This window comes from Lissotriton helveticus, chromosome 11 (genome assembly GCF_964261635.1).
Source record: "Lissotriton helveticus chromosome 11, aLisHel1.1, whole genome shotgun sequence".
In the NCBI taxonomy this organism is placed as follows: Eukaryota; Metazoa; Chordata; class Amphibia; order Caudata; family Salamandridae; genus Lissotriton; species Lissotriton helveticus.
In genome coordinates, this window is record NC_136072.1 from 61,317,176 (window position 1) to 61,334,169 (window position 16,994).

General features: G+C 44.6%; 1 protein-coding gene across 1 annotated transcript in view; it reads left to right on the forward strand.

The window, feature by feature from the left end:
• LOC144791456 (cytochrome P450 2J2-like) overlaps window positions 1-16,994 on the forward strand; it is a 124,735-nt gene that overhangs the window by 18,432 nt on the left and 89,309 nt on the right. Inside the window, exon 4 of the mRNA XM_078666134.1 lies at window positions 2,603-2,763. Within this exon, the coding sequence (XP_078522260.1) occupies window positions 2,603-2,763 (161 nt within the window). The remainder of the gene's footprint in view (window positions 1-2,602; window positions 2,764-16,994) is intronic.

The window sequence follows — 16,994 nt, forward strand, 5'->3', positions numbered from 1 at the left end:
GTACACACAGCATTACCCAGCAGGAACTGGGTCTTTCCTGAGCTGTGCTGCCTGCTTTTCCCAGTGAACGGACTCCCTGCGAAGATGTGATAAGTCAATCTTTCCACAAGGTGTGGGGGGAGGGGGAAATTCGATCCTTCAGCTCCTGACCGGACAACAGCTATGGTGAGATGTCTTCCTCAGCATCCTCTGCAGTCCTCAGGGGCAGATCTAGATGTGCGGGCTCGACCCCATGGCCGCAGCCTCAATCTTTTCCTGGGCAACAGCCCGAACTGCTGGCAAAGTTGGGCCATGTTACTTTAAGGGCAAAGCGCAGACACCTTTGGTGCAATAACCCACACCATGGTGGTCCCTCCCATGAGTCTTGATATGCTTGTATCACAATCATATCAACAATGGCCCAGTCTGGCATACAGGGTCACAGCAATGAGGCGGTACAGATGTGGTGCTCCCCACACAAGGCTCGATGCACAGGTCATTTCACAGCTGCCCTCTCCTGGCATACGGGTGTGCTGAATCAATCCTGCACATGGGTAACAGCCCGATCAGTGCACAGCTGTATCTTACCACCTTGCACCGGGAGTTCTCTCTGTATTGCTCCCCACAAGACCTCACTTCCTCCAGCAATCTTCTCGTCCTCTCTTCCGAACAGGGCAGACTGGTCTTGGCAAGCAGGCAGGCACTGGTGCTCCAGGGCAAGTGGTCTTGGTTTTCCTGGATGATGTGCCTCACCTAGAAGGGAGACTAGAAGACCTTCGTCCCTAGTCCTGATCACAGGCATGCAAGTGCATGATCCTTCTTCGCCTATGACAACAAAACATTGGCATTAGAGATCCAGACAACAGTAAAGTTGGGCACTCAGGGCAGGGGTACATGCCTTTTACCAAGCAGGGGACTTTTACATCCCAACATTGCAGAAATTAAAAATATTAGTATTCTGAATAGTCCCTTAGAGGATAATCTCAAGATGTTTCGAAGGCCTGATTGATCATTACTTTTAGTTAGTACTTTCGATCTGTATTGGTGCTAGCAACATTCCCATCATTGCTGTAACTCAGTTCATAAAATTGTTTTCTAGGAGGTTTCTTAAATTATTTTAAAACAGTGGCTCGAATATTATTTGTTTCATTGTTCAATATTTTGGTGATACATATCTGACACAACTTAAATTCACTTATTTCTAATCAAGATTGTAGTTAGTGGTCTGAAAATTGCATGACTTCTCCAAATTTGAGGTGTTTAAAAAACTTTGAGATTTTCCAGAACATCTCAATGATTGCAAAATTTAGAAAGAATCTGGTTAAAAACGAGTTACGAGTAGATTTTCTCAGGGTAAACCCTTGAAAAAAACTAAATGTAACAGGACAATTCCCACATTAAAAGGTTTTATTCAGGGAAATTACCCAACGTGTTTTTTATTACTTGAAACGTTGCCTACTGATGAGGATTTCTGAAATTGACAAACTTCATAACTTCACAGTAAGGAGTTCACATCACTGTGAGATTTTCTGAATGTAGGAATGATAATGGTAACCTTAATATGCCAGCCATTCATGGTTGGTACATACAGGTACTTGGTTGGTACCTTCGGACCCTTGGTTGGTACGTTCAGACCCTGTGTTGTTGAAAACTTGTCTCAGCCATAGTGAAAGTCTCAGTATACAATGTATAGACTCCAGAAGGTGTACCTGACCAAAGGGAGTCATAGTTTAACTTTAAGGGCAAGGATGATGTGATTGTGGATTTTAAGGTATAGTCTCTTTCTGGTGGCACATGCATAGAATCTGAAGTCTGTGTAGCAGGACAATTAGAGCTCGGAAGTATGGTTCATTGATATAATCTAGCCAGGCAATAACTAGAGTGATGACCAACTGATTCATGTGGGTGCTTTGGTGTGATTTTTGCCATTCATGACTGCTTAGTGACTATGAACAAGGTTTTAGGAGTTACCATGTTCCGGCACGGTGAACCCGGTCCCCGATGAACCTGTTTTGTTTATGAGTGACTCAGTGTTGGTCGCCAGTTTGTAAATGATAACAGTGTGCTTTGTAACCTGAGTGATCTATGTTGCCAGATCATGTTTTGTATTATTTTGTGCTGTGAGCTGTTTGGTTGCTAGTCATAAGGAACAAGTACCTTAAGTAAATGAAATACAATAAAAGTGTTATTGGTTATTGCAAACTAATTCTGGCAAACTATTCATCATTATTTCAACAATAATGATTGTGTTGTATTATATCTAAGTTCACCCTTCACACAACCTCCTTTAAACTAGGCCTTGGTAGCTCAGACAGGTTGCCTGGAGAGTCAAAGAGGCTTCCAATACCAACTTTCCATCCCAGACCCAAGTGTCTTGGTTAGAGGGGACCTTTGCAATCTCACCTTTGATACTGCTCGGTTGCTCCTGCAATTGAAACAACCAGAGAATCACCATGACAACTATTGGTTATGAAGAAGCATAAATTAGTAGACAGAGTGCTTGAAAAATCCGCACAATATTCCTGTCCATAGTTTTACTCCTATTTTGCAAGGTGTTTCAAGATGTGTATTCCAAAGCTGCCAATAGCATGCTCCAGTCATTTATTCCCTCTTTTTTCCACAGGGAAAAGCCTGGATCCCACTCAGGCAATCGTACATTCTGTAACCAATGTGATCTGTTCAGTCATTTTTGGGCGCCGCTTCTCCAGAGACGACAAAGAAATCCATCAGCTCATCGAAGCAAATGAACTTCTAGTTAATAATCTAGGCACCAAGTGGGTCCTGGTGAGTCTCTCAAAAGCCCCATGTTCTATGTTATTTGTCAATCGTAGGAACATTTTAAACAAAGATATTTATACGTATGAAGAAAGGTAAAAATTAGGCATGTGAAAACAAGGCAAGTATATAAGACATGTAAGGGCTAGTTCACATATTACAATTTGTAGCATGTTTATTAGTATTAGAAGTGTATATAAAAGTACTACAAAGCTGTTCACAAACCTACCAGAGTTACCTCCACTTTCCCCATCCTTTCTATGGTGTGAACCTTACACGTGGAAGTGTACTACTTAGTTGTAAATGTGGGGGGGCTGAAGAAAGGAACGCACTTATTGCTAAATATGAGGGGTTTAGTAAGGAGTGAGGATTGGTTTTGAGGAGGTTAGGGAGGGGTTTAGTGGGCACATACACCCGCCCACAAAAGAGTAAGCCCATTGATATTCACAATTTGCAATTCTAATGTTACTACAGCCAATAAGGGACCCAAAATAGAAATAAATAGAAGTACTTCCAGCACCACACACTGGTAGGCAAAACCCTCCCATAGAAAATAATATTAGCAGGTATTAAAATAAAAAATCCATGGGAAATACTGGTAAATTAAATGACATTATTTAAAATAGTTAAAAATATAAATTAGTATAATTTAATGTTAAAAAATCGAAAAAACATATTTATTATTTAATTGAAAAAAATAACTTTTTTAGAGTTATGAATTCATGTACATATATAAAATCAATTAAAACGAATATTAAACATATAAATATGTTTATACCTCCAAAAAGTTCTACATTTTCCCAATACTTTCCAATAAAAAGACTCCAAAGTTAGAGTGTAGATCTCCCTTTGATAAAATATAGGGAAATGTCAAAAAGTTTTTTAAACTTTATAATAAATGAGTGAAATTCTTTTTATGTTAAATATCGGAGTATATTAATGAACTGTTATGCATTAATAATTATTATAACTGGTGGATAAAATGAACTACAACTAGAATAATAGTGGCTTAATGAAAATTAATGACACATTAATTTACAACTTGATAAAACGTTGTTAAAATATTTTCCAATTTAATAATAAATAAGGTTTCTTTTTAGATGTTTTAGTGTGAGGCTAGACACTAGGGGGTCCATTAGGATGTCGGGTGGATTTCCTCCGCCAGGCTGGCCGCCCGACATCATCAGCCCAAATCCCCCCTGCCAGATTTGGATGGCGGGAGGGACCGCCCCGGTCGCCTAGTGGCCGGGGCGGAAAACCAGTAACATGGTGGCGGTGCACAATGCATTTCCGTGGCAGCAATGCCGCCACGGAAAGGCATCCGGAGACTCCCTGCGGGGGCCCCTTGCGGGCCTCCTGGGAGTCCGTGGCTTGGGGGTGCACATAGGGGGTACCTATGGTACCCCCCCGCATTTCAAAGTGCAACATGGCAGTGCCTGTCATGTTGCGCTTTGAAAAGCACAACGTGCACTTTTACCTTTGCGGCGGGCGGAGATTCCTGCTCCGCCCGACGCAATTGTAAACATACAGGATGCGCCCGCCTGTGTGGCGGGCGCATCCTAATGCCATTGTCGGGACCCCCGCACTGTTAGTGGGCGGTCTACTTCTCCGTTAGGGTGCCCGCCATCCTAATGGACCCCTAGGTTTAGTTTTTTGGCCGTATTAATTATACTTGAGCGTTTGGCTCCACCTCCTTTTCACTTATTAGTCATATTTGTGAATATCGAAAAATAGTAAAGTTATCTACTTCAGAGACAGGGCTACATTTATGGCAGCAAGATCAGGGATAGGTGTATGGGCACAAGTGTAGCCTTCAGACTCCCTGGTTAAACATTATTAGAAAGATGTTTAAGACCCTGTGTGTGGTGGTAGGAGCAAAGGAGTTATGAGGGTTGAAAGGCAAAGACGTGTTGTAAAAAGGTAAGGGAAGGATAGTGTGATAAGATAAGATGTGGGTTTGTACATTTTGGAAATAGGATTATGAAACTGCAAGAAATAGTTGTCTCCATTTTGATATGAGCTGTGGCTGAGTTCTAACATGGTTAAAACACTCAAACACCCAGAATTAAACACTGCAAGAACTCCCAAGCTCGCCCTTAGTACATCAGACAGCAAGGCTTTCATCACAGAATATGCATGTTCATTGTGAAAACCAGAACAGAAAACAACATCAGAGCTAATTAATACATTATTATATCCAAAGTAATTTAGTAAAAAACTTAAACAGTACATTTTTAACGACGTTAAAACGACCTTTGTAAAAAAAAACACTACTGTAACAGTTGTTGTAAACATTTGCTTGCCAATAGTATTAATTTACCTTCACAATTACAATGTCACAAAAATTGGGGTTCTTGTAGCTGCTAAGCTTAATTGAAGAAAGGTAACTTTTGAAAGCATGTAGACGTGCAGTGTAATCTGCTGTTGTCGTTTCCTGAAAACAGAGTATTTTCATATCATGGTTTCCTTTTCATCATGCATATGGGTGCAGCTTACATGTCTGGACATTACGCATCTGGACTTGGCTGCTTTCAAGCCCTCATGCACTGGACTTACTTAATGTCAGATTTATTATTTGAATGGCAAAAATGGGTCCATGCGATATTGTAATGTATTGTAATTGTATTGTACTTGCAATTATATAGTGCTTACTGCCTCTGATGAGGCGTCAAATCGTTGTTTCGGCAAGTAGCACGCTGCTCTGGAACCCAAAAGGATTAGGAATTGGTATAGTCAAATATGAAATTAATTTGAGCTGTGGATATGTTAGTCTGTTATTTGGTTTGATGGAGGGATAGAAGAGGGAAAGGTTTGCATTGGTATAGCGCTTGTTCCCCTTGATGGGGTGTTGGAGCGCTTTTCGGTGAGTAGCACGCCACTCCGGAACCAAAATTTTGGAGAACTGAAGCTTTGACAACAGTGTACCATGGATGTTTCTCAGCCCATTTGCTAGGTTTTAGTCAGACATGCATGTGGGAAAAGCTTACCTTCGTCTTACATTGTGCATTTTACCTTTAATGTACTTGCACTATTTGCATGCAGTATTTTGTTGCCCTGACTCAGCCATCAAATATACTAATTGGGTTGTCCTAGAACAGTTGCCCTGATTTACTGAAAAACACATGCAGTGGAAGCTCATTAGCAGCCTTTCAATGTGGATGTGTGTCAGTACAACGCGATCTTTTAGATCGCGGTACTTTACAAACCGGTTTCTACAGTAAGATCTGGATAAGAGGTAAAATAAGGACTGGAGCAATGTTTTAGTAGGAGCCCATGGGAGCAACCCATTTCAGGATGTAACCAGTATCTCAAAGTGAAACAAACAATTGAGCAGTTTAAAAAAGATACTCCTGGAATATTTCAATATTTGAAACATTGAACATCCATCACCCTATTAACTCTCTCATTCATCCTTTCACTTATCCATATCTCCTTCCTTCGATTCATTTACTCATTCATTCATCCTTTCAATCATCCAAGGTTCCGCTCATCAATCCACCCTTTCACTGCATCTATCCATTCCTTCTGCATCAATCCTACTTTTCCCTCATCCATCCATCCATCTTTCATTCGTCCACCCTTTCATCCAGCCATCCATTTACCCTCTCTTTCACTCACCCATCCATTCTTTCATGCATCCATATTACACCGATCCTTTCACTCTTCCATCCATCCACCAATCAAGGATGACTTAGGTAAAGCTTCTTCAGACCACTTCGTTCTGAGAGCGGACCAATACTGATGGTCCAAGAGGGGTTCTTCAGTTATTCATATTATCAATCCAGCCTAAATTACAGTCTTGCACTCCTTGCTAATACCTCTTAGACAGGTAAAACAGAAAACATCTCACAGCCTTCTGAACTACCACCCTTACTTTGTACTCCTTGTTAGTAGCCTGGTGGGTGCTGCTCCAAGGAAGAATAGACACCTTCATCTCAGAATGTGTGTTACCTGTCCATCACCATTTGGTTGTATCTTTGTGATGAAGCCAATGAATAGTATAAACAACAAAGGTATAATTCCCTAGTGTGTGGATATTTGCAAGGGCAGGAGAAGGGATTCCTCCTTTCGGAAAAGAGCCAATGAAGGCAATGATCCTTAGTGAAATCAAGATGAAATAAGGCAGGATGTAATCTTATGTTCTCTCCTCTAGTCTCTGCATTGTATCCACGCTCCTGTAAAGTTCATACTGGTAAACAGCGTTTACAAGGCAACTTTTACCACGCACAACCTTTACCACACAACTTTTACAACGCAAGTCGTTACAACGTCTTGCGCTGGGGGGCGCTGTAGGATAGGGAATAGTTTAATTTACTATCCAAAACCTTCCCTACTATCCACGGGGACTGGAGTTGGAATAGTAAATTAAACTATTCACTATCCAGCGCCCCCCAACGCAAGTCGTTGTAACGACTTGCGTTGTAAAAGTTGCGTGGTAAAGGCATGCTTTGTAAAAGCATTTGTAGTAACGACAAACATCCGTTCATACCATTACAAAATCCTCTTATGTTCTATTTATTTGGTAATATACTTGCTAATTATTTTGTCTTAGACACACACATACACATACAACAATGAAAAAACACAGGGCATGAATGTCTTCAGGGTGAGGGAGAAAGAATGGTCAGCAAGTGCTCTAATAGTCTGTCCCCATTGACTATGATAAACTGAAGATATTATCAAAAAATGACATTCTTCCATCGGAGGCAAGATGGCCGCTGACTGATTGCAGTGGTCAGTCGCAGCAAGCTCACTCTCCTCCTAGAAAGTGAAAACCTGACCTCTGTCACGCTGCAGTAATGGAATAACGCAATGATCGGAATATATGGGTTTCCTTACTTCAAACGGAAGACAGATCTGCTCCGTTGGATGAGTAAAATCAACGTCACATTCAGGGGCCAGCTCCAGCATTTCCACCTCAGGGACAGTAGACAGAATACACCGATGGCACCGAAGGGCGTAAGGCAGCAGAAAGATGCGGATCCTCTGAAGCGCCCAGTGCCGCTGAGCGGAGATAAGGAAGTTTCGGCAGCAGCTACTGCACTACGATCTTCTGCCTAGACACGGAGAAATCTTGGAAAACAACCTGAGCCTCGTGGTAATGGCGGTGCAGGTATTACCGGCGAGCAGCGCATCATGAAAGAAAAGCCTAGTGGGACCGGCAAGGTCAGTAGCAATGATGTGGCAAAGCAGACGGTGAGAACTCCCAAAGATCCAAAGGATACAGCACTGCGCCAGTCAACACTGAAGGAGTCTTTTGCACCAAAGCCACTGGAAGCTCTGACTGAAAGGCAGGCATCTTCGGCTGGAGACGCCGGGAAAGAAGTTGCCGGGCAACAGTCACGGCGGGAGCAGAGTCAGGACAAGCAGGCTACTGAGACACCACCAGAAGTAACAGAGGCCCTGCAGATGGAACATTTCGGGACAATGGAGGTCGTAAATCAACAAAATTCAAGTAAGCGGGCTAAGACCACAGGGGGCGGGTGTCAAATTCAGGCAAACCGCGCTAAGGGGGAAGTTGGCAACCCCTTGGAAGAAGCACACTCAGTGAGCTCTGAGCAGGGGATAAAGGGGGCTGCTGAGGGGATTACTTCAGAGGTAAGAGGCGGAGGTGGTAAAGCCCCAGTGGTGGACAGAGAGGCGGTCCCTGAAATCCCTGGCACCTCTGAAGTTGACTGCTTTTACTCCTTAAACGAAGACTCTGACTCTTATCTCTCAAGTGAAGAGGGAGGTGAGAGCCAGTCTTTAAGTACAGACTCTGAATCGGAACCTGCAAGGAAGTCATCAGTGCAGAAAATAATTTCAAAAAGGGGGTGGTAATGGACAGAGTATCTGAGTTAATCAGAACACTCCTACCCAGTCAATAGATCAGGGCTTGATCCATCACCGTTTTTTAGCTCACTGCACCATCCCAGTTCAGAACCTGGCTATATGCAAATTAGTCTGTCCCTGGCCCAGTGCATCATGGGAACAGGGCATCCCAAACTACCAAGCCAATTCTTCACTGGAAAGGAAACAAGCTTCCGGGGACCGGTTTCTGGCATTACAGCCGTCTTCGGCCCGGCTTGCTTGAATCCTGATGGTGCAATGAGCAAGGGACTCATGTCTGAGCATACCCTTCCACACTCATGGTGGCCAAAATAATTTCAAAAAGGGGGTGGTAATGGACAGAGTATGTATCTGAGTTAATCAGAACACTCCTACCCAGTCAATAGATCAGGGCTTGATCCATCACCGTTTTTTAGCTCACTGCACCATCCCAGTTCAGAACCTGGCTATATGCAAATTAGTCTGTCCCTGGCCCAGTGCATCATGGGAACAGGGCAGACCAAACTACCAAGCCAATTCTTCACTGGAAAGGAAACAAGCTTCCGGGGACCGGTTTCTGGCATTACAGCCGTCTTCGGCCCGGCTTGCTTGAATCCTGATGGTGCAATGAGCAAGGGACTCATGTCTGAGCATACCCTTCCACACTCATGGTGGCCAAAATAATTTCAAAAAGGGGGTGGTAATGGACAGAGTATCTGAGTTAATCAGAACACTCCTACCCAGTCAATAGATCAGGGCTTGATCCATCACCGTTTTTTAGCTCACTGCACCATCCCAGTTCAGAACCTGGCTATATGCAAATTAGTCTGTCCCTGGCCCAGTGCATCATGGGAACAGGGCAGACCAATCTACCAAGCCAATTCTTCACTGGAAAGGAAACAAGCTTCCGGGGACCGGTTTCTGGCATTACAGCCGTCTTCGGCCCGGCTTGCTTGAATCCTGATGGTGCAATGAGCAAGGGACTCATGTCTGAGCATACCCTTCCACACTCATGGTGGCCAAAATAATTTCAAAAAGGGGGTGGTAATGGACAGAGTATCTGAGTTAATCAGAACACTCCTACCCAGTCAATAGATCAGGGCTTGATCCATCACCGTTTTTTAGCTCACTGCACCATCCCAGTTCAGAACCTGGCTATATGCAAATTAGTCTGTCCCTGGCCCAGTGCATCATGGGAACAGGGCAGACCAAACTACCAAGCCAATTCTTCACTGGAAAGGAAACAAGCTTCCGGGGACCGGTTTCTGGCATTACAGCCGTCTTCGGCCCGGCTTGCTTGAATCCTGATGGTGCAATGAGCAAGGGACTCATGTCTGAGCATACCCTTCCACACTCATGGTGGCCAAAATAATTTCAAAAAGGGGGTGGTAATGGACAGAGTATGTATCTGAGTTAATCAGAACACTCCTACCCAGTCAATAGATCAGGGCTTGATCCATCACCGTTTTTTAGCTCACTGCACCATCCCAGTTCAGAACCTGGCTATATGCAAATTAGTCTGTCCCTGGCCCAGTGCATCATGGGAACAGGGCAGACCAAACTACCAAGCCAATTCTTCACTGGAAAGGAAACAAGCTTCCGGGGACCGGTTTCTGGCATTACAGCCGTCTTCGGCCCGGCTTGCTTGAATCCTGATGGTGCAATGAGCAAGGGACTCATGTCTGAGCATACCCTTCCACACTCATGGTGGCCAAAATAATTTCAAAAAGGGGGTGGTAATGGACAGAGTATCTGAGTTAATCAGAACACTCCTACCCAGTCAATAGATCAGGGCTTGATCCATCACCGTTTTTTAGCTCACTGCACCATCCCAGTTCAGAACCTGGCTATATGCAAATTAGTCTGTCCCTGGCCCAGTGCATCATGGGAACAGGGCAGACCAATCTACCAAGCCAATTCTTCACTGGAAAGGAAACAAGCTTCCGGGGACCGGTTTCTGGCATTACAGCCGTCTTCGGCCCGGCTTGCTTGAATCCTGATGGTGCAATGAGCAAGGGACTCATGTCTGAGCATACCCTTCCACACTCATGGTGGCCAAAATAATTTCAAAAAGGGGGTGGTAATGGACAGAGTATCTGAGTTAATCAGAACACTCCTACCCAGTCAATAGATCAGGGCTTGATCCATCACCGTTTTTTAGCTCACTGCACCATCCCAGTTCAGAACCTGGCTATATGCAAATTAGTCTGTCCCTGGCCCAGTGCATCATGGGAACAGGGCAGACCAAACTACCAAGCCAATTCTTCACTGGAAAGGAAACAAGCTTCCGGGGACCGGTTTCTGGCATTACAGCCGTCTTCGGCCCGGCTTGCTTGAATCCTGCTTAATTCAGACACTCTGTTCATCACCACCCCCTTTTCTGAATCATTTTGTCCACCATAAGCGTGGAAGGGTATACTCAGATGTGAGTCCCTTGCTCATTGCACCATCAGGATTCAAGCAAGCCGGGCCGACGACGGCTGAAATGCCAGAAACCGGTCCCCGGAAGCTTGTTTCCTTCCCAGTATAAGAATTGGCTTGGTAGTTTGGTTTGCCCTGTTCCCATCATGCACTGGGACAGGAACAGACTAATTTGCATATAGCCAGGTTCTGAGCTGGGATGGTGCAGTGAGCTAAAAAACGGTGATGGATCAAGCCCTGATCTTTGGACTGGGTAAGAGTGGTCTGCTTAATTCAGACGCTCTGTTCATCACCACCCCCTTTTCTGAATCATTTTGTCCACCATAAGCGTGGAAGGGTATACTCAGATGTGAGTCCCTTGCTCATTGCACCATCAGGATTCAAGCAAGCCGGGCCGACGACGGCTGAAATGCCAGAAACCGGTCCCCGGAAGCTTGTTTCCTTCCCAGTATAAGAATTGGCTTGGTAGTTTGGTTTGCCCTGTTCCCATCATGCACTGGGACAGGAACAGACTAATTTGCATATAGCCAGGTTCTGAGCTGGGATGGTGAAGTGAGCTAAAAAACGGTGATGGATCAAGCCCTGATCTTTGGACTGGGTAAGAGTGGTCTGCTTAATTCAGACACTCTGTTCATCACCACCCCCTTTTCTGAATAATTTTGTCCACCATAAGCGTGGAAGGGTATACTCAGATGTGAGTCCCTTGCTCATTGCACCATCAGGATTCAAGCAAGCCGGGCCGACGACGGCTGAAATGCCAGAAACCGGTCCCCGGAAGCTTGTTTCCTTCCCAGTATAAGAATTGGCTTGGTAGTTTGGTTTGCCCTGTTCCCATCATGCACTGGGACAGGAACAGACTAATTTGCATATAGCCAGGTTCTGAGCTGGGATGGTGCAGTGAGCTAAAAAACGGTGATGGATCAAGCCCTGATCTTTGGACTGGGTAAGAGTGGTCTGCTTAATTCAGACACTCTGTTCATCACCACCCCCTTTTCTGAATCATTTTGTCTACCATAAGCGTGGAAGGGTATACTCAGATGTGAGTCCCTTGCTCATTGCACCATCAGGATTCAAGCAAGCCGGGCGGATGACGGCTGAAATGCCAGAAACCGGTCCCCGGAAGCTTGTTTCCTTCCCAGTATAAGAATTGGCTTGGTAGTTTGGTTTGCCCTGTTCCCATCATGCACTGGGACAGGAACAGACTAATTTGCATATAGCCAGGTTCTGAGCTGGGATGGTGCAGTGAGCTAAAAAACGGTGATGGATCAAGCCCTGATCTTTGGACTGGGTAAGAGTGGTCTGCTTAATTCAGACACTCTGTTCATCACACCCCCAGGATGTAAGGGCATACGTAATCAAACTGTTTAAGGGGGCATTTCCGGAGATTACATCTTGGATATGGGAGTCCTAAGTGCAGAGGGCACACCGTTTCCCTTTGGTACAGAGACATAATTATGGCTCAGCACGAGACTCAAAACCCCAAGCAATTTTGGTATATATTGGTAACTTTTTGGGTAGGCAGGATATCATGGACAAGGCGAGACCTGAGGCGAGACGTACATTTGAAGGGGTTACTTTTTTTGCGCGTCCAGACTTTTGCCATGCTACAGTGGAGAGACGGTGGAGGCTCAGGCAGCTGATCTCACCCCTACAAAAATTGTTTAATGAGGCATATCTATTGTATGCGTGTAACAAGAAGGAGAGAGAGGACTAGATAGCTAGGCCGAGTCCCCGAGGGTTTATATGTGATTAAACAAAGAGGACTAGCTTAAGTTGACCAAAGTGTTGCAGTACTCTAATTAGTTCTGTCACGGGCACCTTGTTGGTGTATTCATGAAGCCCTCACCCACCAACCTAGTTGGTGGCATGCTTCATCATCGGGCCCACCCAGTGACACCTAGTATGTCCCGGGTGTGCTACGACGCCTGATTACAGCGGAGCTGGTATATTGCTGAGAGTGCAGTGAGTGAGGTTGAGTGAGTTGTGATTTAAAACGGCTTGGTGGTGGTCCCAGTACCCGAGGGTAAATTAAATTTTAATAACTGGGCCGTCACCAGCGGTTAAAAGTAAGGCTACAGGACGCGTGAGGGTGGCGAGTTACTGCCCCCTGCGTCCTTCAGATGGTCGACATGTTTCAGCCAGTGCCTTAGAGTATTCTGGCTTTCCTCAGGACCGTTTTTTAAAAGGTGTAGTGAAATAAAACAGACTTAGTGTTGTGGTACAGACTATGTGATACACTCACTAAGGCGTTTTTCTATATGTGAGAGGGGGATTCCCTTCTCATGCATACGCTTTGGGTTATTAGCCAAGGCTTCCTGGAGGGAAGCATTAAGGGGATGACCAGTCTTTCTGGTCAGTGCCTGCCTTGTACCTGTTGTCCCGCCGTCATCCTCCGGCGACGGCGGGACAACAGGTATAAGGCAGGCACTATTGTACCCAGCAAGGCTTAAAACGATTGTGAGGGGAAATGTCAGGATGTTTACCTAAGAGTTAGCAGCGCAGCAGTATATTAAGGATTTGGGAGATAAGAAGGACGGATAATGTGAGCTGGATTGATGTATGGTCACTGGGTTTGTCATACTTTGACACACTTTATTTGAGGTCAGGAGAAGGGAAATCTTTTGGAGGATAAAATGAGAGGAGGGGGGCTGCGGCTACTGCACTCACAGCCGTCACACATAGGTCATGCTTGACCTATTTACCAGTAGGGGGGAGGGGGGAGGGGGGAGGGGGAATAGTTCCAGGTGGGGTGCGCTGAAGGGAGGAGGGGGGGAGGGGGAGGGGGAGCACGCACAGTTTGCACAGCTTTTTCAGTATGCACAATACAGTTTAAGTCTCTTTTGTTTTTGTACTATTTTTTTTATTAAGCCGTTTATACTAGCAGGCAAATCATTTGATGTAGTCTAATGTCATGCAGAATTGCTTCGATTAACATTTGTGGACTTAATGATGTGAACAAAAGAATTAGAGTTGCTGCACTTCTTACAACACTGTGTTTAGATCTGGTTTGTCTACAAGAGACACACATAGAGGGGGCGAAGGGGTACCTCTTGGATCAGCAGGGGTTCTCACTACTGGCAAACATTAAGGAAGGGTCAAGAACCGGAGGAGTAGCAGCTTTGGGTAGATCCAGTGATGTGGTAGTTATTAAGAAAAAAGAGGACCAAGGGGGTAGGTGGGTGCTTTTGGAAATAACCTACAAGGGAGAAAGGTGTACGATTGTGTCAATTTACGGGTCCACTGAGGATGACCCCGATATTTTCCAATTTTTAGATATAGAGTTGGCTCAGTGGCCTGAACCAATTGTGTGCTGTGGTGACTTCAATATCCATGATCTTGATAGCTCTTTTACACAAGTAGGGGGGCAGTATTCAGGGAGGAAGAGGAAAATTTACAAAGCACTGTCTGACATGGTGCAGCATAACTCTCTGGTAGACCCATGGGTTAAAATACATCCCTATTTAGATGGTTGTACATTTTTTTCGGCTCCCCATAAAGTTATGGTCAGGTTAGATTATTTTTTGATCTCCAATTCTTTGACTGCTGGCGCCCAGATAGAAAAACACCCGCGGGTTATCTCAGACCATAGCCCATTAGTCTTAACGATTAAAATAGGTGAGACACAAAGGCGGGAAACTCAGTGGACATTTGAGAGGGCATTGTTGAAAGACAAGGTATATCGTAAACATATGGAAATATGGATCAGGAATTTCTTGGAGATAAACAGAGGGTCAGCATCCCCAGGTATGGTTTGGGATGCTCTTAAAGCCGGGGTGAGGGGAGAGACACTGAGTTTCTTGTTGCATAAGCAGAAGAGGGAAAAGGCTAGAGCAGAAGAATTGAGTAAAAATTTGCTTAAGGCGGAAGAAGAGCTAACCAGAAATATCCAGCAACAACTCCCGCTTGAGCAACACTTACTTAGAATTGTGGCGCTCAAAGCAGAAGCGTCGGAATGCATTGCCAATAAAGCCGCAGGACACTACCTTATCAAAAAGGAAACCGCTTATGAGTTTAGTGAGAGAGTGGGACACATACTAGCCATTCGCACCAGACAAAGATTAGCCTCGTCCGATATTAAGGAGATCACCGATGGACAGGGCAACCGTGTTTCTGAACCAGAAAGGGTGAGGAAAGTCTTTAGGCAATTTTATACAGACCTATACACTCCTGATAACGAAAAAGGGCCATCTGATATAGCAAGGTTTTTTAGAAACATTCAACCCCCGATTTTGCGTGAGAAAGAAAAGGTGGGTTTAGACCTACCATTCCAGTAAGAGGAATTCACCACAGCATTGGGCAGCCTCCCATGGGGTAAGGCTGCCGGCCCTGACCCAATCCCGATAGAATTTTATAAAGTTTTTCAAGGTGTGTTGGTTTCTGATATGTTTAATGTTATGATACAGGCGCAGCAAGGGGAGCCGATCCTGAATTCATGGGGGGGGGGCGGGCATCATAGTAATATTAAAGAAAGGAAAATCCCCATTAGCACCAGGGTCGTATAGGCCAATCATTCTAATGAATGCTGACGCAAAAATATTTTCTAAAATACTAGCAAAACGACTGGCTAGGATCATCGAGAGTTTGGTAAGCCAATCACAGCATGGCTTTATCCCTGGCTAAGGCAATACTCAGCATGTCAGACAGGTAGTTACAATGTTTGATGCAGCTGGAGTCCCAGGAGAACCTATGGCGGCCTTGTTCCTCAACGCGGAAAAGGAGTTTGATAGGGTCTCTTGGGATTATCTGTGGGCAGCAATGAGGTGGTGTGGTATTGGAGAGAGCTACATAAAAGCTGTTCAGATCTTGTACAGAGAACCAACAGCTAGGATTAGGGTTAATAGAGGGTATTCGTCGGCTGTAAGGATTCATAGAGGGACAAGGCAGGGCTGCCTCTCCTCCCCCTTGCTGTTTGCCCTATACCTGGATCCTTTGCTCCGTAATTTAGAAGCTAATCCTGCTATTCCTCCAGTGATGATAAGGGGCAGGGAGATAAAAACATTGGCTTACGCGGATGACGTGGCCATTTTAACATCTAACCCGTCAATAGCCATCAGGGAAGTGGAAGCTGAGGCTCAGCATTTTGGTGAGGTCTCTGGATACAGGCTTAACAAAGCTAAGACCCAGATAGTTAAAAATACCTACACAAGCTGTAATGATACGCGGGTCACCAGCTCTGCAGTATATCTGGGGGTTGAGATTTCGGCAGATTTAGACAAGGTGGTGGAGAGCAATATCTCCCGCTAATTGATAGAGTAACAGTGGATTTAGAGAGAATCAACAATCTTCATTTATCACTTGTTGGCTGTACCAATGTCATTAAGATGTTCGTTTTGCCCAAATTTCTTTATTGTTTTAGAGCCATTCCTTTATATTTTGAGGCTAAGTGGTTTAACGCTTTAGAACTAATTCTCAACAGGTTTATCTGGGCGCCTGGCAAAACCCGCCGGGCATGTAGGTTTATTTCCCTCCCTAGAGATAAAGGCGGGTGGGGCGCCCCGGATTTTAGGTTGTATTATTGGGCTGCCGCTCTGCAGTACATGCAAGGGTTAATTGGTGGGGGAGGTATAGATCAAAGAGTCACTGATAATTCAACAGAGATATATGCACCGGTTTTTGAGGAGGAGGTGGAAAATTGTTTTTTAAATTGCATTGATTTTGTATACTATAAAAGGACAAGATTTAAGACGGTTAGTGCCGCAATTAGAATCTGGACTGCCTTTTTGAAGAAATGCGGTTTGAGCAGATATAATAGATACATTAGGTTGTAAAAAAATAGATCATTCCCAGAGGTGGTTTTTGCGGATTCAACCATGGCAGGCTGGGCTGAAAAAGGGATAGTAATGATTGGTGATATCATGGCCTTGGACAGGATGGTTCAGTTTGCTGAGCTAAAAGATAAATATGGCATAGATTCTAGGAGCTTTTTTAAATACCTCCAGGTTAGGAGCTTCTTGAATGCCAAACAGGGCGGCCCTGCAGGGTTCGGTAGAAATGAAATTCTTAATAAAATA